The 26,369-nt window shown below is 35.7% G+C and overlaps 2 protein-coding genes and 1 pseudogene across 2 annotated transcripts in view; 1 reads left to right on the top strand and 2 right to left on the bottom strand.

Annotated features, from left to right (window-relative positions):
- LOC105477350 (alpha-S2-casein) overlaps positions 1 to 1,558 on the bottom strand; it is a 38,402-nt gene extending 36,844 nt beyond the window's left edge. The window contains exon 1 of the mRNA XM_071092689.1: positions 1,447 to 1,558. The gene's annotated coding sequence lies outside the window, so the exon portion shown is untranslated. The remainder of the gene's footprint in view (positions 1 to 1,446) is intronic.
- Positions 1,559 to 7,786: 6,228 nt separating this feature from the next.
- Positions 7,787 to 25,941, top strand: LOC105477349 (large ribosomal subunit protein mL43 pseudogene; annotated as a pseudogene).
- On the bottom strand, positions 16,588 to 25,158 carry LOC105477348 (histatin-1). Its single transcript, XM_011733823.2, has 6 exons — positions 25,096 to 25,158; positions 22,094 to 22,157; positions 20,919 to 20,939; positions 20,788 to 20,835; positions 19,716 to 19,802; positions 16,588 to 16,727 (listed from the first exon to the last, which is right to left on the bottom strand). The coding sequence occupies exons 1-5, from the start codon at positions 25,137 to 25,139 to the stop codon at positions 19,749 to 19,751; spliced, it is 231 nt and encodes a 76-aa protein (XP_011732125.1). The 5' UTR covers positions 25,140 to 25,158; the 3' UTR covers positions 16,588 to 16,727; positions 19,716 to 19,748.
- Positions 25,942 to 26,369: the final 428 nt, after the last annotated feature.

The raw sequence follows: 26,369 nt of genomic DNA, 5'->3' as shown, positions 1-26,369 counted from the left end.
GAACATTAATGATATTGATTAGAGAAAAATGAAATGAAGAGAATTGACAGGGAATATGTTTGTAGCAACTTTGAGAAGTTGAACTGGTGAAGATTATTTAACATTTCAAATAATATTATTCAACAAAGTTAGCCTCATCTGGGACTCTGATATTCTTTCCATATACGTAATTTTATAATTATGTATATGGAAGTGAATCCAATTACTTTGCGGATGTCAAAAAGTATAGCAGATTACTTATTTCTAAATTATAAATAGGTAAACAAAAGCATTTCCATTGGAAAATACAATTACCACAAGACTTAGAATTACATGGCATTTTTACCTGTTAATTGCAGCTATAAAGTAATTCATTAATAGGTAATTTAAATATTTTTTTCTAATCTCTCTTACCTGTCACTCGTGATAGAACATTACAGTAACATTTTTCATCTAATTATAATAAAATGTCCTACTCTTAAAGAGCCCTACATCTCCATCATGGAAAGCAGAACCCATGATTTATGGCATTTACCATATTATTTATTCATTCATTTTGCTTCACTCATTTAGATGGAAACTTCTACTATAGCACTAACTATAAAAATTATGTATTTCTTGAAGTTTTTCTATTACCTAATATATAAATCCTACTACAACTCTTTTTATGAAACAAAAGGCATGAGAATTTTACTATTGTTTATGATTGTCAATTCTGTTGCAAGTACAAAATAAAAAGAAAAGTTCTAGGAAATTGGTCTTCTTTTACTAACACATAAATTAATAGATGAATGAACATCGATAATCAATATATAATTAATGGTTTTGAAAAATATATTTCCCAAGTAACACAATAATACAATAATAAAAATCTGGAACGGTAAACTCTTTCTTTTCTGCCATAACACAAATGAATGAAAATGAGTTAAATAAATTAGTAAGATTGAGATGACTAACTCTTATACAGTATATGCTTTGCATTATAACAGAACTGTTTTAAATGATGGAAAGGTCAATAAAAAAGTAATAACATAGTTTCCTATTAAGAAGAAAGTAAATTTTTAAAAATAAATTTTTATGATAATACATTTGCCAAGAGAGAATTTATCAGTATCTTCTTGTAAAATTTGAAATTCTACTTTAAGTTAAATGTAGAATTAATAATTAAGAAAGTAGATACCAGGTATCTAGGCAAGGAAATAAAAAGAGTCCATTGAGGTCCCACCATCAGAGAAGATGTCATACATTGCCATATTCCATATTAGTTATTTTGCATGATGATTGCTGGTATTAATTCATAGGAATTGAGACCTGGAAGTCATCTTCAGATCCCAATAAATTGTCATTATTTCTTTATAATAAGTTATCAATAGATAATATACATTTTTCATAAGTGAGTTACAATTGATTTTAGCAAACAAAAGCTTATGCTAAGACATTCTATTGGATTGTACTTGAACATATTACCTTTTACTCAAGAGGAGAGTCAAGAAGTCAGTGAAGCCTCAATAGATGTCCTTTCCTAGATGGCTGATGTATTCAAACACGTTGAAATTTCCCTTTTGTTTTTCTAAATAACATGAATTATGAGATCATACGATCGAGATGGAAAGTAATGCCCAAAATCTGTCTCTACAAATTCTAAAAATAAACTTAACCAGGGGATTTTTACAATAGACCATTGTGAAGACAAAGCAACCAGAAAGCAAATGGACCCATCACATGCTAATCCCAGTGTTAGTCTAGCCATGAGTGAGTCAGACAATGGAAAAGCATGCTGAGGAAACCAGGCATGGAAATGATTGCAGTGATAAAGATGTTTCCGTAGAATACCATCTACTACTTTTCAACAAATATATGTCCAAGATGGAACAACACTATGTCAAAATAATACTTACCATGTTATCAAAATTTTACACATTATCTAGTAAATAGTGATAATTGGCATAATAAAATTGGAGTCATTCTATACTTCAGAAGTTTTTCTACAAATCATTATTTATCTTGTATTTCTACCTTTATATTGACTTTGAATATTTTAAGTAATAAAGTGACTGTAGACATTTGGCAAAATTCAATCATCTTTTGGATACCATATGATTAAAAGATTCTCATATTTATTGTCAATAGATTCTAGGTCATATATCTCTCACATAAAACTGATTTCTTATGTTTAGAAATTTGAATTTACTTTCCTGGAGTTTTCAGGAGTTCATATGTCTTTATAGAGGCCATTTGTTGAAATAACTACATTAGATAGAAAGAGAAAAACAGAATTTTAATTTAATTAATAGGCAAACATATACAAACATTCACCTACTCACTACTGGTTGGATAATTTGATGTGCTAAGAACTGAGTATTCAAAACTTATTTCTAAAGTTCAGTTAAGTTATACAGCCCAGTCCATTGTTCCTCAGAGGGTGCCACATGTGACCATCATTGTGTACTTTAAAGAGAGAAAAACTACATAACAGATTTATAAATGCATTGTCTTTAGCTTGATCCCACTAATAGAAATTATGTTTTTAATTTCTGTCTGATTCAGAGAAGGAAACAACACCCACCAGGTCCTGGTGGTGGGGGAGGGAGGGACAGCATCAGGGCAAAGAGCTAATGCATGTGGGGCTTAAAACCTAGATGATGGGTTAATAGGTGCAGCAAACCACCGTGGCACATGTTTACCAATGCAACAAATCTGCATGTTCTGCATGTGTATTCCAGAACTTAAAGTAAAGTAATAAAATAAAATAAAATAAAATGAATTTATGTGTGAGTTTTGAAAGCAAATATTTATTAGATAAATCTATGCTAATTTGAACAGTCCTATTGGAAATTATGGTGTTCGATAGGTAATATACAAAAATGTAAATTATTTATTTAGGCAAATGTGTAATTCAAGTAAATTAGATTTAAATTATTATTGTTCTTTTGGCGCGGAATTTCTAAGCATCATAGATACAAGGTCTCTTCTACGCACAAAACAAATCCATTCTCTGTACATTCTCAATGAAAAAGAATTACATAGGATTCAGTGAGTATTTTTTTTTTAATAGGTTCATGGGCTGCATTCATCACCCAGGCTGGAGTGCAGTGGCGCAATCATAGTAACTGCAGTCTGGAACTACAGGGCTCAAGCAAACCTCCCCTCATACTCCTAAGTAGCTAGAGATACAGGTATGCATGACTGCCGCTGCCTAATTTTTTAATTTTATTTTTTATAGAGATGGGGTTTCACAATTTTGTCAACACAGTTCTTGAACTTTTGATCTCAAGTGATCCTAATGCCTAGGCCTTCCAGAGTGCTGGGATTATAGGCATGAGCCACTGCACCATCTCATGGGTCAGTAACTACTGAACTATGTCTGATTTAAAACATGTACCCTGGCTTAATTAATTGCAAATTGTCAAGTGATTTCCTCCTTTCTTCTTTTCTCTTCTGCCTCCTCTCATTTCTTCCCTGTGGTTTTCTTCCCTAGTTTGTTTTTCTAACAATATTAGGTACAGTTCCAGTGGATCTAAGATATTCATGTTCTTGTGCACAAAAAGCAAACTAATAGTCCAAAAGCACTACCAAACAGCAAACTAACAGGTCAGATATAATGGCAGATGTCAGTATACTCATTTAAAAACTACAATTAAACCTAAGGCATATGCATTTTATGTTGGAACACCAAAATGCAGGCATTATTTCACCCACGATTTCCTGCTTCTCCAAGTTAGGAAGTGCGGGGATTATGTATGACAGGTGAAACAAGCACGGTGGACTACAAATACAGTAATGACCTTCTCATGCTAGTTATGGTCTCACCCTCCAGGAACAGTAGGCCATTTTAGAAGACTGATGGACCAGAACATGGCTTCATATTTTATAATTAAGTAAAACAGGTATCTTGTCTTCTATAAGCAAACACCATGTTCTTTGAAAAGGCCATGCCTTTCAATTACAAGTGAGGTATCAACAACAAGCTACTGACTTGTCACAGTTGTGTCAATACACTTGTTGCTTATGGATGCTACCCATGAATGGGTATTTACAGTGATATTTATGCTGGGTTTTTATCCTCCTTCTACACCTTCCTCTGCTTCTCCTCCTCCTCCTCTTTTTCCTCTTCTTCTCTGTTCTCCTCTTCCTCCATTTTCTGCTTCTCCTCCTCCTCTTCCTTATTCTCCAAATCTCCCGTGATGAAAATATGGAACAGTTTGCTACCCAAATCTATGGTGCTTATTTAACAACAACAAAAAAAACACTTATGTTGTATCCCTGTTTGAATTACTAAAATGAAAAATACTGCTGTTGACCTATATGGAACAACATGTGACTGTCTAGTAAATAAGACAGGATCTCCTTTATTCTGGAGATACCATGTGACTAGCTTTTCTCCTATTCTTAAGGAGTTTTTCATGTAATTTGAGAGTCAGACAAGAATAAAGACTCAGAGAAATTCAAGAGAGAACTAATTACATGAGACTAAAAGTGGGAGATGAAGAGAAAGTCACACTGGAGCTGCAGACTGGGGACTTAGAAGCCTATTGACTGTAATCAAGACTGTGAAATTAGAAGAGATTATACAGAAAAGGCGCATAGAATCAGAAGAAAATAGGCTGAAGAGAGATATCCTGGTTAGCACTGATGTAACATGTGGAAGAAAATAGAAAGCTCGTGAAAATATTCATGATAGAAAAGACAGAGAAGAGACGCATTTCTAAGCAGTTTGTATAGTGCAGAAGCCAAGAAGTTGAAACATTATGAAGGAAATATTCATTTCCATATTTCCATAAACAAATGTTGCTGTGAACTTGGCAGTTGCTTAATCTCTCTAACTAAATTTTTCTTATATTTAAGGTATTACAATAAGAGTTAAAATTTAACTAAATGAGAATATACAAAAATACATTGTAAATAAAAATGCCCCAAATGCAAACATTAGGTTATATCATTATACTTCTAACCATAAAAACCTTCATTGGAAAGAATATATTAATTTTAAAAATTCTTTAAGAATAGAGAGGAAGCGTAAAACAGATAATGGTAAGAAAATATTTTTGAAATACCTGATAATCAATGATTGATCTGGGAAATTGTGAGAAATTTATATTATATGGCCTAAGTAAATCGAAGAGCAATTACTGAAAGAATCACTAGTATACTACCAACAAGGAGATATAAAAATGTCATCAATTTCTTTTTTAGAATATCAGTTTTATCTAACTATACACAACATTAAATGTTCTGAAATCTGTGTAATATTAAATATTTATCTACAAAATAAAGCAAATTTTGGGAGATTAAAGATAACTTCTACATTCATCAAAGTTGAAATATTTCATGGAATTTTAAATATTTCTCAGGGCATTGTGAGATTTTATTCTAATTGAATATCCTGTTGACATTAATGATATGGGAAACAGCCTGAACTTGATCCTCTAGGCATTCGATAGGCTTGTACATCTTCTCCAAAGATTGTATTTTAGGAGGTATAGTTTTGAACAACATTCTGAAACAGAGTTAGTGGCAGGGAAATCTGCAGTCATAACTGTACACCTTTCTAATCAAGGGATTTTACGTAAAATATTTGTTAATAGTCTTCCCAATTCTACAATGAGGTTAAGTATTATTATAATACGTATTTTGTTGATAAGAAAACTGATGTTTAGAGAAGATTAAGAAACTACTAGTTTCAAGGTTGATATGATTTGGCTGTGTCCCCACTGGAATCTCACCTTGAATTGTAATAAACCCCATGTGTCAAAGGTGGGCCAGGTGGAGATAATTGAGTGGTGGGAGCATTTTCCTCCATACTCTTCTTGTGGTAGTGAATAAGTCTCAGGAGATCTGATGGTTCTATAAATGGGAGTCCTCATGCACATGCCCTTTTGTCCGTGGCCATGTAAGAAGTTCCTTTGCCCTTCCTTCGTCTCCTGTCATGATTGTGAGGCCTCCCCAGACACGTGAAACTGTGAGTCCATTAACCCTCTTTCCTTTACAAAATACCCAGTTTCGCGTATGTCTTATCAGCAGCATGAGAATGGACTAATACAGTAAAGAAACTAGTAATTGTCAGGAACATGATACAAACTCAGGTTTCCACCCCTCCAGAGTCCAGCCTGTTAACCACGACAGGACAGAAACTTTCTCTCAGAGTTATTTGTATAAATAAATACATTTCAAGAAGGTAAATCATCCCACATCTCTTCCTGGGCCTATTGTTTGTTTGATGTCTTGTGTTTGATTTCCTCTTTTAACTATGAACATGGATATTTTTGGAAAGTAAAATATATCACTAGACCTAGTCTACTTTTATACTTATGCCCTTTGGTTACTGAGGAATACTGTAAGGCTATGGATAGGGATATAGGTAATACGCTGGATATGCTGGATATGGCCAATAGTCTGGAAATGGTTGATATTGGTTAGACCTTTCCTGCATACAGACAAAAGAACTAGAGAAAGCTGTGGACCATTGGGACAGTGACAGTGCAAGTGTTTCACAATAATGTGTTTAAAAGCGTAGTTTGTTATATCAACTGCAACTCGTATACCAACTGCAGTATCATTTTTAAACTACTAGTTAGATTTACCATTTTTATAAAACATATATGTAAAAATAGGTAAAAATCATAAAGCATTTACATTTTTACTCTTTGTTGACAGTTTTTGTTTTGTAGTACACATGTGAACACTGATTATAGGCAACCACTCCAAATGAGGATTGAACCTTTTTTTTTTTTTATATATAACACTACCTTTAAGCTACTACTTTGCCCATCATTGAGTATTACGGGGAAGAAAAATCTAATACTTCCAACTTAAGTGGAGTTTTTCCATGTTACTACTACACTCTTTAACTCTGCCTTCTCTTAACCCAAATAACTATCCTCCCCCGATGTTTATGTTTTTATTTGGTGCCATTTTATCAATGTGTTTATTATATTACTAAGAAGAATTTTTTAAACTCCATCACTTTACGATGAGAGATCAAACAATAATGACATATCAAAGATACACATTAAGAAATATATTAAAGAAATACTATATTCTGTTTTATTTAGAATAGCCAGTTTAATTGAAGACTTTATCACCATCAACAAATCAAAAGATGGGAACTTCCCATATTACCTGTGTGATTGCCAGCACATGTAATATGGCAGTATAAGCATACATTATAATTGGTAGAACTGGCTTTTAACTATTATTTATGTCAACATAATTATTTACCAAATTTATTTTAGTTCTCAGAGAATAATTGACTTCTTTAAATTGGCATTATGAATTTCCACCTAAATTCTCTAAGACATTTGGGATTTCTGCCAGTGTATCATGAATAAATGAAATTAGTATACACTTTAGCTGTTCATAATATACATATATTTCAAAAATTATCACAGATTATACCAGGAGATTAAATAATCAGAAAAGAACACTTATTTGGACTGAACAACATTATCAAGAGAATCCTTGAAAGGAATTTTCTTTTATACCCATGATATTTCTATGAAAATAAAGACAAGATTAAGAATTCAATATGTGTTTGATTATTAAGTTTTCCTGTGAATGGAGGTAACGTATTTCTTCAGATACATTAGCTCTCTTGGAAAAATGAAAAATGAGAGAATAGTGAGTATCTTAATTTTATAATTAAAGATTGAATATAAGAGTTTTCTCACTTCTATCCTTTTGTACAAAAACAATATTATAAATTCTGATCTCATACGTAGGTTGTTTTTTGAAACATCCCTTAGAACTTAGTGGACAAGTCCCGCTCCCCTCCTCGCCGCTTAGGCCCCGCGGCCTCCAAGCTGTAGCTATGACTGCGCGCGGGACTCCTAGCCGCTTCTTGGCCAGTGTTCTGCACAACTGACTGGGTTGCTACGTGCAGCAGCTGCAGCGTCTGAGCTTCAGCGTCAGCCGTGACGGCGCCTAGTCTCGCGGCGCCAGGGAGTTCGGGGAGCGGGAGGTGATCGACTTCGCCCGACGGAACCCAGGGGGTCGTAATATATGTGAATTCGCATCCGTGCTGCGTGCCCAGAGTAGTGACCGAATACCTTAACGGGGTATGCGCGAGGAGAGCATCCACTGCAAGTCGGTCGAGGAGATCTCGACGCTGGTGCAGAAGCTGGCCAACCAGTCGGGTTTGGACGTGATCCGCATCCGCAAGCCCTTCCACACCGACTATCCTAGCATCCAAGGCCAGTGGCACCCCTTCACCAACAAGCCGACCACTTTCCGCGGGCTATGCCCCCGAGAGGTTCAGGATCCTGCCCCAGCCCAGGTGCAAGCACAGTGAAGAGTTGCTCCACCAACTCCAACCCCAGGCTTTGGACTGTTTCTCCAGTAAAGGTGGTTCTTCCCCTTTGGGATTCCAAGCCCAGGTGAATGGAACCCATCAATGGGCAAGTCGACAGAGGTTCTGCTTGGGATAAAGAAGAGCTGCCTGTTTCTTTCCAGTGCCTGCTTCTAGGGGCAGTGTGACCTTGTGAACCCCTAATTTTTATCAGTTAGCATCCCTAAAACCTGAGATGAGGAAGACTTAAAGGGTTTTACAGGGCCCTTGTTTTTTAAATCCAAATTGATAATAATGATCTCAAAACACAATGAGAGGTCTGAAGGCTGGCTTCTGAAGAATCCCTAATGTCTTATTGGTACAACCGCTGAGCTATGGAGAGCTCTGCTGTGATGGGCTAGGCACTTTATGTGAATGTGTGTGTGTACAGATTTATAAAACTGAGGTTAATAAACTTATCCAAAGTCACATTTCAGGTCTGTCTTCAAAATGTGTGCATATGTTCAGCACAAGCCTCAGTTTTCATTATTTTAAAACTAGACGCAGAACATATAACAACCGTCAGGTGATTAGTATTAAAGGCCAAGTGATTAATCTAGGCCTGACCCCTGAAAGGGAGAGGGGAGTTATTCCCTGGCTAACAAGCTTTCTGTGGTCTTAGCTATATATCTCCTTCCCCCCACGTCCCTCTTTGTGCAGAAATAAAATCCATGTCCCTTAAGCCAGCTGGTGGGGGATGCTGAGAACCTTGGGGAAGGGCAGGAAGGCTGATTAATATTTTCTAGTCTTAGTTTAAAAAGGGGGGATGGTGGGGAAATGAGAGCCAGAAAATAAAAATCTAGAAATCCTCGTAAGAAAAAACAAACCAACAAACAAAAAAACTTAGTGGACAAATAGAAGTGTCTACCTGTCTGTATAAATCCAGTGTATAATATATCTTACATGTATTTGATTGATGCCTCATGTCTCCCTAAAAGGTATAAAACTAAGCTGTACCCTAGACATTTTTGGGGACATGTTCTCAGGGTCTCGTATGGTCTGTGCCAAAGGCCATTGGTCACTCACTTTTGACTCAGAATAAATCTCTTCAAATATTTTACAGAGTTTGATTCTTTTTGTGAACAATAATTTGTTGCCTGAACATGTGGGGCCTCAGAGAAGACTCAGGACTCTGAATAAGCTTCCCAAACTTAGAGCCAGGGTACAAGTAGGGGCCCGTGGAAAGCCTCCCTGACTCTGAGCTTCTCCTCTAGTGAAACTGGCAAGTCCTCCTGAGCCCTGAACTTCCCTTTGGTTGCGGGTTCTTGATTTATGCTGAGCTGCTTTTTTTTTTTTTTCCTCCTAGGAAGTTGTTTAGGATCCTAATTCTATTTGAGAGGTGCATTAAAACGGATCTTTTCCATTGCCTATTTCTAAAGACAAGGAGAATGGCCCCTTTTTGGGCAACCTGTTTGGTTTCTAGTTCTGAGAGGCATATTCTAAAGGGACTTCTCCATTGCTTTTTCTCCCTAAATTAAGCACAATTGGCTTGTCTGCACATTTGTATGAAGAACTGAATTGTTGTTTCCGTAGATAAATGAGAGACTAAGTTTTCTCACTCTGAAGAGAAAGGACATTTTGCCTCTCCCAGGCAAACGGTGCTGCTGGGTAACCAGAAGCCAGGTGAAAATGTCTGGGGGCTTGACCCCCTGCGATGTACAGCAGCCCTACAGGGAACCCCCAACAAAAGTAGTTATTAAGTAAATGCATGTGGGAGCTGGTTACTCTATCTTTTGAGCCTTCTTGGAGGTGCCAGACCTCTGAAGGGAGAAACCAAGGCATGTAAGAGGGCGGAAATGACTCAGGGATGAAACACTGTGGAGACGCACCCACTACCAGGATGCTTCAATCCACTATACTAAACTTGTCATATAATTTATAATCTGAGGTTATATTAAATAATAGATATTAATTAAATGTCTGAGTAGTTTCCAATTTAAAAAATACAGAGAAACATGTTAAAAAGTATTTTTTTAATTAAAAGGTAAATGTTTTCCATCTAATTCAAAGATTATTTAGAGGTATATAAAATGAAGTAAAAGGAAACAGAAAATAAGAAAAATGTAAGGGAAGTTATAGATATAAAAAGGTACCGTTGGTAAACAAAAAGGATAATAGAAATTTAATTTTATATGAGAAAGAATCTTATATTGTGATTTTTTTCATCTAAAATAATATGACTGCTTGTTCAAGAAACGTTTCTTTTTCTAATTATTCAGATTGATATCTCTGAAGTTTGGTGTGTTCCTCTTTTGAAAAGGCCAGAGATTGTAATTCTCTCCTTCACCTTTTGTTGGCTCCTGTAACGTTTATTAAGGTTCTAAAGTAAGGGAGCAAGTTTTTTCAAAACAGCCAAATGAAAAATCTTCTGGACCTGCCTTTTTATGTCTGTTATATTTATATAATTGTATGTGTCACATGGAAGTGGTATTTCACTACCAAGTTATTTGAAAGATCTCTAATCTATTGGCTTAAAGAAAAGTCAGTGCTTATCAGACTAATAGAGGCTAACTCAGATGCCTTTATGTCACATGAATTTGGTAATCTTTGGGAAGATTACTTTGGTGGTGGGCTGGCTTCCAAGATGGCCAAATAAGAACAGCTCCAGTCTGCAGCTCCCAGGGAGATGGATGCAGAAGACTGGTAATTTCTACATTTTGAACTGAGGTACCTGGGTCATCTCACTGGGACTGGTTGGACAGTGGGTGCAGCCCATGGAGGATGAACCGAAGCAGCACGTGGCATTGCCTCACCCAGGAAGCATATGGGGTCAGGGGCTTTCCCCTTCCTAGCCAAGGGAAGCCGTGACATACCGTACCTGGAGAAATGATACACTCCTGAACAAATACTGTGCTTTCCCATAGTCTTAGCAAACAGCAGACCAGGAGATACCCTCATGTGCCTGGCTCGGTGGGTCCCACACCCACGGAGCCTTGCTCACTGCTAGTGCAGCAGTCTGAGTTCTACCTGCGAGGCTGCAGCCTGGCTGGAGGAGGGGTGTCTGCCATTGCTGAGGCTTGAGTAACTCAGGCTTAAGTAGCTCACAGTATAAACAAAGAGGCCAAGAAGCATGAACTGGGTGGAGCCCACCATAGCTCAGCAAGGCCTACTGCCTCTATAGATTCCACCTCAGGGGACAGGGCATATTAGAACAAAAGGTAGCAGACAGCTTCTGCAGACTTAAACTTCCCTGTGTGACAGATCTGAAGAGAGCAGCGGTTCTTTGAGCACTGTGTTCGAGCTCTGAGAATGAACAGACTGCCTCCTCAAGCAGGTCCCTGACTCCTGTGTAGCCTGACTGGGTAACACCTCCCAATAGGGGCAGACAGACACCTCAAACAGGTGGGTGCCCCTCTTGGACGATGCTTCTAGAGGAAGGATCAGGCAGCAATATTTGCTGTTCTGCAGCCTCCGCTGGTGATACCCAGGGAAACAGTGTCTGGAATGACCTCCAGCAAACTCCAACAGACCTGCAGCTGAGAGGTCTGTTAGAAGGAAAACTAACAAACAGAAAGGAATACCATCAACATCAACAAAAAGGACATCCACACCAAAACCCCATCTGTAGGTCATTAACATCAAAGACTAAAGGTAGATAAAACCACAAAGATGGGGAGAAACCAGAGCAGAAAAGCTGAAAATTCCAAAAAACAGAGCACCTCTTCTCCTCCAAATGAATCGTAGCTCCTTGCCAGCAAGGGAACAAAACTGGATGGAGAATGAGCTTGACGAGTTGACAAGTAGTCTTCAGAAGGTTGGTAATAACAAACTTCTCGAAGCAAAAGGTTCATGTTCTAACTCATTGCAAGGAAGCTAAAAACCTTGAAAAAAAGATTAGACAAATGGCTAACTAGAATAAACAGTGTAGAGGAGACCTTAAATTACCAGATGGAGCTGAAAACCATGGCACAAGAACTTCGTGACACTTGCACAAGCTTCAATAGCCAATTTGATCAAGTGGAAGAAAGGATATTAGTGATTGAAGATTGAATTAATGAAATAAAGTGAGAAGACAAGATTAGAGAAAAAAGAGTGAAAAGAAATGAACAAAGCCTCCAAGAAATTTGAGACTATGTGAAAAGACCAAATATACCTTTGATTGGTGTGCCAGAAAGTGACAGGGAGAATGGAACCAAGTTAGAAAACACTCTTCAGGATATTATCCAGGAGAACTTCCCTAACCTAGCAAGGCAGGCCAACATTCAAATTCAGGAAATACAGAGAACACCACAAAGATAAATTAGTAATTAATAAGTTAGTTTGACCATTGTGGAAAACAGTGTGGCAATTCCTCAAGGATCAACAGTCCCATCTGACCCAGCAATCCCATTACTGGGCATATACCCAAAGGATTATCAATCATTCTACTATATAGACATGTGCACATGTATGTTTACTACAGCACCATTCACAATAGCAAAGACTTGGAACCAACCCATATGCCCATCAATGATAGACTGGATAAAGAAAATGTGACAGATATACACCATGGAATACTATGCAGCCATGAAAAAGGATGAGTTCATGTCCATTGCAGGGACATGGATGAAGCTGGAAACCATCATTCTCAGCAAACTAACAGAGGAACAGAAAACCAAGCACTGCATGTTCTCACTCATAAGTGGGAGTTGAACATTGAGAACACACGGACACAGCAGGGGGAACATCACACATCGGGGCCTGTTGTGGGGTGGGGGCTAAGGGGAGGAATAGCATTAGGAGAAATGCCTAATGTAGATGATGGGTTGATGCGTGCAGCAAACCACCATGGTACTTATGTAACAAACCTGCATGTTCTGCAAATGTATCCCAGAACTTAAATAATAACAAACAAAACAAACAAACACAAAATAAAAAGAGAAAATAAAGCAAGTTGTGTTTTTTTCTTTTTCTTTTTATTTCAGGATGCATAGTAGAGACTTTTGACATGCTTCTGACACTTGAAGATAGTAAGATAGTTCATAAAGATGGTGTCTCTGAGTTTTAATTCAAGGAGGAAAGTGAGATTGTACTGGAATCACAAAGGACACCTCAGGTCCTACAGAGGAGAACAAGTGCAAACATACCCCATGATAACATTTAGCTGACCAAAGTGGGTGAAGCCCCAGTATGTGAGAGATGCAGAGGGCCTCCCTCTCTGACTCATCTTTCTACTGAGGATCTGAGCAACCTAGCCCAAAGGAGAGGATTTTGTTTCTTCCAAGCCTTGAAACTAACTTTGGGAGAGGTTATGAGACACTATGAAGGGAAAATCTGCAGACATTTTCACAGACCCAGGACTGACGGCAGGATGCCACTTTTAATACAGGTGCTTTACATAGAGGACTTTAATACAAAGTCAGCCATTCTTTGGTGACTTGAGAACATGGCTGTGCAGGCTTTTGAGTCTCAGGCCAGAGTTTAAAGTGCCTGCTCTGGAGTGGGTTAAGAACCTTCATAGCCAGAATTATGGAAAGCACTGGAAAACTAGGCACCAGAATTGTGCTTTTGCCACCTCACAATTGTGGTGCAGAGGAGAGCTGCTAGAGCTGTTATTTCTCTTTTGTGATGAGACATGCTGCAAGTGCAAGACTGCTGACCTAGAACCAGTCTGCATGTGTCATTACTAGGTGCCTTCTCCTGCTACCCCAAGATTGTGGTGTGTAGGGCCCTCTCTGCTCTACCTCCAGGCAGAAATTCAGGCATTTAGAGCCACTCCTTGCCTGGAACATTAGTCTGAGCCACCACACCCTTTATGGACATAGACGGGGGTGTAGTGGGTTCATTTCCTCTCCACACTCAGGCAGATCTCCAGGTATTGAGAACATAGTCTTGCCTGGATCAACAGCCTAAGCCACCCCACCATTCCTGTGCATAGGTCGTGGCACAGTGAGGCCCTGTCTACTCCACATGTAGGTAGATCTCCAGGAAGAAGTAAATGAAACTTGGAAGCAAAAACCATACAAGAAATCAATGAAATCAAAAGTTAGTTTTTTGAAGTACAAATGAGATCAGTAAACTGCCAGCTAGATTAATAAAGAAAAAATAAAGGACAAGATTCAACTAAGAACAAACGGAAATGACAAAGGTGACTTTACAACTAAGCCCACAAAATTGCAAAGATCCTCAGAGACAATTATAAACACCTCTAAGAGCACAATTAGTAAATCGAGCAGAAATGAATAAGTTCCTGGAAAGAGAAAATCTCTCAAGATTGAGCCAGGGAGAAATTTATACCCAAAACAAATATTTAGTTTCACTGTTGATTCAGTAATTAAAAACCTCAAAAAAAACCAAAAAACAAAAAACAAAAAACAAACAAACAAAAAAAACAAAAACCAAATAAAACCCCAGACCACATGGATTCACAGCTTAATTTTACCAGACATGTTAAGAAGAGTTTGCACCAATCATACTGAAGCTTTTACAAAAATTTGAAGAAGAGGGGCTCCTTTCTAACTCATTCTATGAAGCCAGAATCACCAAACCTGGCAAAGAAACACACACACACACGAAAACTACAGGACAATGTACTTGGTGAACATAGATGCAAAATCCTAAACAACAAAACACTAGCAAAGCGATCGCAAAGCACTTCAAAAAGTTCATTCACCATGGTCAAGCAGGCTTCATTCCAGAGATGCAAGATTGGTTCGCCATACATAAACCAATAAATGTGATTTGCCAAATAAACAGAATTAAAAGCAAAAACCATAAAATCTTAACAGATGCAGAAAGAGCTTTTGATAAAACTCAACATTTCTTCATGATAAAAATCTTTAACAAACTAGACATCGAAGGATCGTATCTCGAAATAAGAAGAACGAGCTGTGTCAAACCCACAGCCATCACCATACTGAATGGGCAAAAACTGGAAGCAATCACCTTGAGAATTGGAGCAAGACAAGGATGTCCAATCACACTACTCCTATTCAACATAATACTGAAAGAGACAGTAAGAGCAATCTACAAGTTACAGTAATAAAAAAAATCCATAGAGGAAAAGAAGTCAAATTCTCTCTCTTCATGGACAATACAATTCAATACCTACAAAACCCTAAGGTTTTGGAAAGACTCCTGGAACTGATAAACTACTTCTGTACGGCTTCAGGATACAAAATCAATGCACAAAAATCAGTAGCATTTCTGTTCATGAGTAATGTGCAAGATGAGCACCAAATCAAGAACACAATCTCATTTACAATAGCCACAAAAAATAAAAACCTATAAATATATCTAACTAAGGAGGTGAAATGTTTCTACAGGGAGAAGTACGAAACACTGCTGAAAGAAATCACAGAAGACACAAAGAAATGGAAAACATTCCATGCTCATGGATCAGAATAATTAATATCATTAAAATGGCTATATTATCCAAAACAATGTACAGATTCAATGCCACTCCTATGAACTTACCAACATTAATTTACACAGAAGTGGAAAAACCTATTCTACAACTCGTAAAATTCACAATGGATTTGTACTTGTTATTTCTTCTGCTTGAAAATGTCTTTCTTCATGCTTGCTCCCATACTTAATTGGCAGCTTTTCTAAAAGGTCACCATACCAGAAAGGCTATCCTTGACTATCCTACTTGAGGCTGCCTCTATATCCTAGTCCTGCCTTACACTTCTGTAACACATTTATTACCTGAGTCATGTGCTATTTGTTTACTTGTTGTCTGCATCCCCCAAATGCAATGTAACAGCTCTGACAACAGGGCTCTGACTGTCTTTCTCTAACTACAGCATCTGAAAGAGTGACCGTTGGTATCACTCAATGAACTTGTGTTTGATGGATATATTGACAAACCGATAGAGAGCATTAGATGGTTTGTGTTCTGAGTGCCTGCCTACTGCTGTGGAGTGACATAGGGGTTATCTGCTGGCGTGTAGGGCCTGAGATAAGTTAATGTGAGAATGTTCAATGCTAAGAAATGTGCTGTGGCAAAGGACACCAGGGACAAATCAAGGTTTCGCATCAATAGGTCTAGTAATCTAGATGTGATTGAGGACCATATGTTTGTAAGATAAAATGAATATAACATGCTAAATTAAAAATATCATTTCAAAAGAGCTATGGTATAAAGTACTACAGTCAGTGCTACTCGAACTGGGAAAATAAAGTGAAGAAGTAAATCTTTATATATATAAATATAAAAAAGAGAAATAAAGAGCATAAACATAATAATGTGCTTGAAATTTATTGCTTTTGGAGAAAAATGAATTTCTATTACTCAGAAAGAGCAGTGAAAACAGCTTAACAGTTTAAATTACAAGTATCTAATCAAATGATAATTAGGAAGGTAAGTATCATGAAACATGGAATTCAGTGAATCACGGTCAATTCTGCATTGCCTTGTGATAATTCTTCAAAAAGCAGCGGTAGTGTGATGCAGTATGATGAATGACAATAAACCAGTAAAAAGTGAATTTGCCAGTCAAACCTGTGAAGAAAAAGAAAATAACACTTTATCTCCCAAACTGATACTCCTGTAAATACATTTTTACTTTTCCTGGTACAAATTATTTATTTTTAGATAGTTTTACTTATTATGATGCAGGGACCAAAATAATATTTGAGACAGAATAGACAATACTCTTGAAGTGGGTATCAGAAAAAATAAATTTATCATTCAGCATCTGCAATTTAAATTTTTCTTGATGTTTTCCATTACCTTATTTTATTCTAGCACTTAAATATAGCCTCCACATTTCATCTATCTCCCACAAATAGTATTTTAACTATATTCTCCCCTGATTAAATGTCATTAGCAATTATCTAACATCTGGAGGATCAAGATCAGGCCTTTGTAATATCACACAGAGCAGGAATTCAATAAGAGTAAATTTTCCCAATACATTTAAAAATATTTGAAAAATATTTGAAATCTTTTGAACTATTTCAATTTTGAATTGTAGAACAGTATTGTAGAATATTGCTTTATTTTGAAGTATAATATTAATATCTCATAGACTTTGGAACATTTTATGCTGTAAATATAGATAAATAAAAATGACTTTCTAAAAAGGACATTGTTACCATTTCCTATTTCTCTGAAAATTCCCATCTCCTTGTTGATATTTTGTTAGTAATTCCTATAGCCATTGCTCATTAGAGTTACTTAGGCATAAAATGTTAATTTCTCATGAGTTCCCCGATGGCGGCTGTGCATCTTCTCCAAAGATTACATTTTAGGACAGAAAACTTCAAATAACAACGAGGAACAGATTTAGTGGCAGAGAAGCCCATGGCCATAACCATACGCCTTCCAGATCAAGGGCTTTTCTAAAATGTCTCTTAATAGCCTTACAAATTCTATAAAGAGTGTAAGTATTATTATAATATGTGTTTGTTGCTTATGAAACTGAGGTTTGGAGAAGATTAGGAATACTTCAAGGTCATGAAACTAGTTGTCAGAGTCAGGATACCAACGTAGGGGTTCCCCTACTCAGAACTCTGTCTCCTAACAGTAGTGAACAGAAACTTTCCCTCAGAGGCATTTTTATTTAATTTTATTTTTTATTTTACTTTAAGTTCAGGGATCCATGTGCAGAATGTGTAGGACTGTTTCATAGGTATACATGTGCCATGGTGGTTTGCAGCACTATTGATCAGTTCTGTATGTTACCTTCTGTCACCTCCTACCCTCCATCCCTGGTGTGTGCTGTTCCCCTCCCTGTGCCTATGTGTTCTCATTGTTCAGCTCCCACTTATGAGTGAGACCATGTGCTGTTTGATTTTCTGTTCCTGTGTTAGTTTGCTGAGGATGATAGCTTCCAGCTTCATCCATGTCCCTGCAAAGGACAGGATCTCATTCCTTTTTATGACCACATAGTGTTCCATGGTGTATACATACCATATTTTCTTTATTCAGTCTATCATTGATGGACATTTGGGTTGTTTCATATCTTTGCTATTGTAAATAGTGCTGCAATAAACATATGTAGACATATGGCTTTATAGTAGAATGCTTTATATTCTTTTGGGTATATACCCAGTAATGGGATTGCTAGGTCAAACGGTATTTCTGGTTCTAGATCCTTGAGGAATCACCATACAGTTTTCCACAATGGTTAAACTAATTTACATTCTCACCACCTATCTCTTCACAGCCTAGCCATCATCTATCGTTTCTTGACATTTTAATAATCACCATTCTGACTGGTGTGAGATGGTATCTTACTGTGATTTTGATTTTGATTTGCATTTCTCTAATGATCAGTGATGTTGAGCTATTTTCACATTTTGGCCACATAAATGTCTTCTTCTGAAAAGTGTCTGTTCATATCTTTTGCTCACTTTTAGATGGGATTGTTTTTGTCTTGTAAATTTGTGTAAGTTCCTTGTAGACTCTGGATACTAGACCTTTGTCAGATGCGTAGATTGCAAAAATTTCCTCCCACTCTCTAGGCTACCTGTTCACTCTGATGATGGTTTCTTTTGTTGTGCAGAAGCTGTTTAGTTTAATTAGATCCCATTTATAAATTTTGGCTTTTGTTGCCATTGCTTTTGGCATTTCCTTCATGAAGTCTTTGTCCATGCCTATGTCCTGAATGGTATCACCTAGGTTTTCTTCTAGGGTCTTTTTTTGGTTTTGGGTTTTTCATTTAATTTTCAATCCATCTTAAGTTAATTTTTGTATAAGGTGTAAGGAAGGGGTCCAGTTTCACTTTTCTGCATATGGCTAGCCACTTTTCCTAGTACCCATTTATTGACTAGGAGATCCTTTTCCCATTGCTTGTTTTTGTCAGGATTGTTGAAGATCAGATAGCAAGCAGAGACCTGAATCATGAATGAAATCCCATTCACAATTGCTACAAAGATAATAAAATACCTAGAAATAGAGCTAACAAAGCATGTGAAGGACCTCTTCAAGGAGAACCACAAATCACTGCTCAAGGAAATGAGAGAGGACAGAAACAAATGGAAAAACATTCCACTCTCATGGATAAGAAGAATCAATTTCATGAAAATGTCCATACTGACCAAAGTAATTTATAGATTCAATGCTATTCTCATCAAACTACCATTGACATTTTTCACAGAATTAGGAATAACTACTTTAAATTTCATACGTATCTACAGAAGAGCTCATATACACAAGATAATTGTAAGAAAAAGGAACAAAGCTGAAGACATCACACTATTTGACTTCAAACTATACTACAAGGCTACAGTTACCAAAACAGCATGGTACTGGTACCAAAGCAGACATATAGACCAATGGAACAGAACAGAGACCTCAGAAATAACACCACACATCTACAGCTTCAGAAGCATTTATACAAATCAGCACACTTCAAGGAGCTAACCCATGCTACATTTCTTAAACTAGAATGGTTGTTGGCTTAATGGCTTTTTTCCTGTTTTTTCTTGTTTTAACTGTCAGTGTTGATACTTCTGGAAAGAAAAGTAACTAGAGTCAGCTTACCTTTATAATCATGCCCCAAGATTACTGAGGATATCAGTTGCCATACAGATAATTTGATCTATAGCCTCGGTGTGAATGATGCTTTTCCTGCATACACACAAAAGGAGAGAGCAAATTGCAGAGAATAGAGACAATGACAGTACAAATGTTTCACAAAAACTGTCACTGAAAGCTTAGATTGTTTAAGTTTTTATGACCTTGTGTGTTATCTACATAAATGTTTTCAAATTTTTACATTTTTCTTTTTTATCAGAAAAGTGTTTAAAAGCAAGTAAAAATGATAAAGTATTTACTTTGTGTTGACGTTTTTGTGGCAATAATAATGCCCAACATGGAGTATAATGGGTAGGAGAAAGTTACCGTTTCCAACTTAGGTGGTGTTTCTTCATCTCATTCTTTTAATGAGCTTACTTTCTCTTACAACTCCTACATTCCTTCATACCCACTGCTGTTAACACAAGCAGTCCTCATCCCTTTCTATGCATCTTTTTACTTGGTGCTTTTTAAATATGTATACTTGTTATATTAGTAAGGAGAACTTTTGAACCCCTATTCATACTGATATTAGAGGTAAAAATAATATGAGATTTTTATACACACATTTAGGAAAACATTAAAGAAATAAAATTTTCTGTTTAATTTAGCACAGTAAGTTTAATTTAAAAACTTTATCATCCTCAAATATTTAGAAGATAGAAACTTACCACATTACCTGGGTAGCCTCTATGCTTCATTAGGCATATGTTATACTTCATAGAACTAGGAATTATTCATAGAATTAGGAACTATTCTTTAGGTCAATGTAATTATTTATAAGAGAAAGATACTTAAGCTCTCAGGGAATAATTGAAAATTGACTTATTCAGAGTGGAATTGAGTTTCCATTGAGAGGCTGTTAGAACACAAGATATTTGTGACTTTAACCTCTGTAATATAAATACATGAAATCAATATACACTTTAGCAATTAACGATATACATATATTTGAGAGATAAGTATCAATTATTCTAGGAGAATAGATAGTCAGAGAAGAAAACTTATTCAGAGTGCACATTATCAGAAGAACACTTACATGGAATTTTCTTCCATACCCATGGTGCCCATGACGCCCATGATGTCTCTATGAAATAAAAAGAAAAGAAAAGATGAAAGATTCAATATATGATTAATTATCAAGTTTTCCAGTAAATGAAAATGTCTTACCTCTTCATGTGAATCAGCTCTCTTGAAAAAGAAGAAAATGAGAAAGTAATTAATATCTTAATTTTATAATTCAAGAGTATGTATAAAAATTGACTTAGCCACATTTATGATTAAACAGAATGGAGGCATTCTTTGGTTGATGACACACTAAATTAGTTATTTTAGCTTTATGACATCTTTAAAATGAGTGAAGGTAAACTTCTCTATAATTAATGTGCTATATTCAAGTATCAACTCATTTTGGTTTATATATCTTTTTTATGAAAGGCAAGAAAAGTCTATCATTTGTGAATAAGAGAGTAGAAACTGAAAAATGAAACATTGGATTGCTTTATATATGAATATGTTCTATGTAGCTCAAAAGTTTATTTGCTGATAGAGACAGGCATTACGCTTTTCTCTGTTCTTCTAATATATTTATTTTTCTACTTCTATCCTTTTATAATAAAATCATGTGATAAACTGTGATATCATAACCAATTTGTTTTTTGAAACATTCATTAGAATTTAGTGGATAAGTTGAAGTATTAATATTCTTTTGTGACCAATTTTCTATTAACTTCATAGAAAGAAGAGGAGGAGTGGGAAGAGGACGAGGAAGTAGAGAATGAGAAAGAGCTCCAGAGAGGTCATGTGCTTTTCCTAATACACAGTAGTAAATGACAACACAAGCTGGGAACTCATGATACTTAATGAATACAGGCATTGGTTTTATGGCTTAAAATAGGCAGCTTTATTTTAGAAAGAGTAAAATAAATTATATGCGAACTTTAACAGTTGGGTTGTGCAATAAATGAATTGAAAATTCCTATTTTGACACCATCTAATACTTGGGCTCCATTTAAGTGTACCTTGTTCTTTCCTCAGATTTCTAACTTCAGATGGTCTGGAGCTTTTCATATTTAAAGATACTTTCAAAGTTCTCAGTCCCACATATTTATGAAGTTTGTTTAATTTACTTTTATTTTTACATTAAAGTTATTGTACTTGAGTGTTTGCAGGTATGTAATAAATAAGTCCTTAAAGAAATTATATAGGTTAATTCAAAGAAAATATATAGAAATACTAAAGCTATATTGAAGTGAACATGAATATATGGCAGAACATAAGGAATAAGAAAGACCCTTGGGATAAGTACCGAGAATGTATCCTTTAAAATTTCCGGATATACTTACAGTCATGGAAACCATGAGAGCCAAGATTAAAGCAAAGACAAGAAACTTCATAGTTGGCTGAGTCCTATAAAATCATACAAGAAAAATCAGTAATCATATTCTTTCTTGCATTCATTCATCAGACTTCTATTGATGACATTATGCTTCAAAGCACTGGGAGACATGCTCTGTTTTCCAGGCTGGAGTGCAGGGGCATGAGCACAGACCACGGAAGCCTGGACCACCTGGGCTCAAGCCACTCTCCCACGTTAGCCTCTCTAGTTCCACTTGTAGCTGAAACTACAATGATATGCCAACCTGCCCAGTGAATTTTTCTTTTTTAGGTAGAGAATGTTATTAGTCTCACAATATTGCCCAGGCTGTTCTGAAACTCGTGGGCTCTAGGAATCTTCCTGCCTCGTCCTTTCAAAATGCTTGGATTACAGGTGTGAGCCCCAGGCATGGTCTCCTGAATTGATAAGTTAATGTGAGTGCTCTAATTTGGAAATATTAATATGCTAATGAAACACACAAATGGACATCTTAAACAAACCAAGAGGATGGGAGTAAGAAGGTAATGAAGAAAGGCAAGCTTGAGTTGGATAATATGGAATGAGTAAAGTGAGGTGTTGGGAGCCTATAAAGAAATAAAATAGGGAAGAAAGCATGTTAAAAAAAGAAAACAGTCCAGCATGTAGGGAGGACAAAACTGGAGAAAAGATGACCACTTTGGTTGTTGTGACATTACAAGAGACTTAGATAATGACATTAAGAATGCTAATTAAAGTACAGTGTAAAGACATATTTAGAAAGTAGAATGACAAGCAATGGGGACTTGCTCTCTAATAAAGTTAGTGAATATGATCCAGATTTCTATTAAAGAATAGCACGGATGGTGTGACCTTGAGATTAGAACATTAATGATATTTATTAGAGAAAATTAAATGAAGAGAAGTCGTAGGGAAAATGTTTGTAGCTACTTTGAGAAGTTGAATTGGTGAAGATTATTTAATATTTCAAATAATATTATTCAACAAAGTTAGCCTCCTCTGGGACTCTGATATGTTTTTATAATTATGCATATGCAAGTGAATCCAGTTCTTTGGCTGATATAAAAAAGTAAAGCAGATTGCTTATTTCTAAATTACAAACATGTAAATAAAAGCATTTCCCCTGGAAAATATAATTACCACAAGACTTACAATTACATGGCATTTTTATTTGTTAATTGCAAGCTATAAAGTAATTCGTTAATAGATAATATTTTAAAATTTTTTTCTAATCTCTCTTACCTGTCACTTGTGATAGAACATCACAGTAACATTTTTCATCTAATTATAATAAAAAGGTCCTACTCTTAAACAGCCCTACATCTCTATCACAGAAAGAAGAACTCATTTGCATTATTATTTCTTCATTCATTTTGCTTTACTCATTTAAATGGAAACTTCTTGTATAGGACTAAGTATAAAAATTATATATTTCTTGAAGTTTTTCTATTACCTAATAGATAAATCTAATTTTGACTCTTTTTATGATATAGAAAGACAATTTCACTGTTGTTTGTGACTGTGAATTGTGTTGCAAATAGAATATCAAAGAAAGGTTGTAAGAAAGTGCTCTTCTTTTACTAACAGATAAATGATAAATAAGCATAGATAATCAAGATATAATTAATAGTTTTGAAAAACGTATTTCCCAAGTAAAACAATAATAAAAAATTGGAATAATAAACTTTCTTTTCTGCCATAACACAAATGAATGAAAATGAGTTAAATAAATTAGTAAGATTGAGATGACTAACTCTTATACAGTATATGCTTTGCATTATAACAGAACTGTTTTTAATGATGGAAAGGCCAATGAAAAAGTGATAAAATAGTTTACTACTAAGAGGAAATTAAATTAAAAAAATTAATTTTTATAAAAATGAATTTGCAAGAGAGAATTTATCAGTATCTTCTTTTAAAATTTGAAATTCTACTTTAAGTTTAATATAAAAGTCAAGGAAATAAAAATAGTTCATTGAGGTCCCACCATCAGAGAGGATGTCATACATTGCCATATTCCACATTAGTTACTTTGCAAGATGATTGCTGGTGTTAATTCATAGGAATTGAGATCTGGAAGTCATCTTCAGATCCCAATAAATGGTCATTATTGCTTTATAATAAGTTATCAATAGATAATATACATTTTCATAAGTGAGTTACAATAGATTTTAGTAATCAAAAGCTTATGTTAAGACATTGTATTAGATGGTACTTGAACATATTACCTTTTACTCAAGAGGAGAGTCAAGAAGTCAGTGAAGTCGAAGTGAAGCCTCAATAGATGTCCTTTCCTAGATGGCTGATGTATTTAAATATGTTGAAACCTCCCTTTTGTTTTTCAAAATAACATCAATTATGAGATCATATGATCGAGATAGGAAGTAATGCCCCAAATCTGTCTCTACAAATTCTAAAAATAAACTTAACTAGGTGATTTTGCAATAGCTCATCCTGAAGACAAGGCAAACAGAAAGCAAATGGACCCATCACATGCTAATCCCAGTGTTAGTCTAGCCCTGAGTGAGTCAGACAATGGAAAAGCATGCTGGAGGAAACCAGGCATAGCAAAGATCGCAGTGATAAAGATGTTTCTGTAGAATACCATCTACTACTTTTCAACAAATATATGTCCAAGATGGAGCAATGCTATGTCAAAAATAATACTTACCGTGTTATGAAAAAATTTACACGTTCTCTAGTAAATAGTGATAATTGGCATAATAAAATTGGAGTTATTCTACACTTCCAAAGTTCTTCTACAAATCATTATTTGTCTTGTATTTTTACCTGCTTACATTGACTTAGAATATTTTAAGTAATAAAGTGAATGTAAACATTGGCCAAAATTCAGTCACTTTTGGATGCCATATGATAAAAGGATTGTCATATTTAATGTCAAAAGTTTCTAGGTGCTTGGTCACATATCTCTCACATAAAACTGATTTCTTATGTTTAGAAATTTGAATTTACCTCCTTGGAGTTTTCAGGGGCCCATATATCTTCACAGAGGTCATTTATTGAAATAACTACACTAGACAGAAAGAGAAAAACAGAATTTTAATTAAATTAATAGACAAACATGTATAAAAGATCACCTACTTACTACTGGTTGTATAATACGATGTGCTAAGAACCGAGTATTAAAAACTCATTTCTAAGTTCAGATAAGTTGTACAGCTCAGTCTATTGTTCCTCCGGATGTCCCCCATACTACCGTCACAATCAGCATCAGCTGGTACCTGCTGAAATGCAAATTATTCGTCTACTTTTCCAAACTTACTGAGTCAAAATCTTGGGGTGTACACCTGGAACCTGAATTTTAAGAACATGTCCAGGAGATTATTTGTGTACTTTAAAGTTTGAAAAACTGTATAACAGATTTGTAAACGCATTGTCTTTAGATTGATCCCACTAATAGAAATTATGTTTTTAATTCGTGTCTGATACTGGAAAGGGAACAACACACATCAGGGCTGGTGGTTGGGGAGGGAGGGAGAGGCTCAGGGCAAATAGCTGATGCATGCGGGGCTTAAAACCCGGACGATGGGTTAATAGGTACAGCAAACCGCCAAAGCACACATTTACCTGTGCAAAAAATCTGCACATTCTGCACATGTATCCTAGAACTTGTAAAATAAGAAAATAAAATAAAATAAATTTCTGTGTGATTTTTAAAGGAAATATTTATTAAGTAAATCTTCTATGTTTATTTGAACAGTCCCATTGGAAATTGTGGTTATTCTCAAGGTAATATACAAAAATATATATTATTGTGCCTAATATTATTAGGCACTTGTAATTTATATATAATATATCATTCATATACCAGTGTACTGCCACAACTGTGATAAGGCAGTAGCTCTTTATTGATATTTCCCTTGTAATTGAAAGGCATGGCCTTTTCAAAGAACATGACGTTTGCTTATAGAGGACAAGATACCTGTTTTACTTAATTATAAAATATGAAGCCATGTTCTGGTCCATCAGTCTTCTAAAATGGCCTACTGTTCCTGGAGGGTGAGACCATAACTCACAAATATATAATTCAAGTAAATTAGATTTAAATTATTCTTGTTCTTTTGGCATGAAATTTCTGAACAGCAGAGATACAAGATCTCTTCTCTGGAGCAAAACAAACCCATTCTCTTTACATTTTCAATGAAAAAGTGTTACACAGGATTCAGTGACTTTTTTTTTCTTTTTTTCTTTTTTTTTTTTAACAGATGCATGGTCTGCATTCATCA

The sequence above is a fragment of the Macaca nemestrina genome, chromosome 3 (genome assembly GCF_043159975.1).
Source record: "Macaca nemestrina isolate mMacNem1 chromosome 3, mMacNem.hap1, whole genome shotgun sequence".
In the NCBI taxonomy this organism is placed as follows: Eukaryota; Metazoa; Chordata; class Mammalia; order Primates; family Cercopithecidae; genus Macaca; species Macaca nemestrina.
Note: the sequence above shows the minus strand (reverse complement) of the source record. Positions and strands in the feature narration are given on the sequence as shown.

Excerpts from the sequence above, each read along its gene's own strand:
- LOC105477348 (XM_011733823.2), bottom strand. The coding sequence starts at position 25,139 with ATGACCTCTGTGAAGATATATGGGCCCCTGAAAACTCCAAGGAG. Across the intron at positions 20,940-22,093 it reads CTCTCATGGTTTCCATGACT|AGAGCTGATTCACATGAAGA; the intron begins GTAAGTATATCC and ends TTCTTTTTCAAG. Across the intron at positions 20,836-20,918 it reads GAGCTGATTCACATGAAGAG|AGACATCATGGGCGTCATGG; the intron begins GTAAGACATTTT and ends TTTATTTCATAG.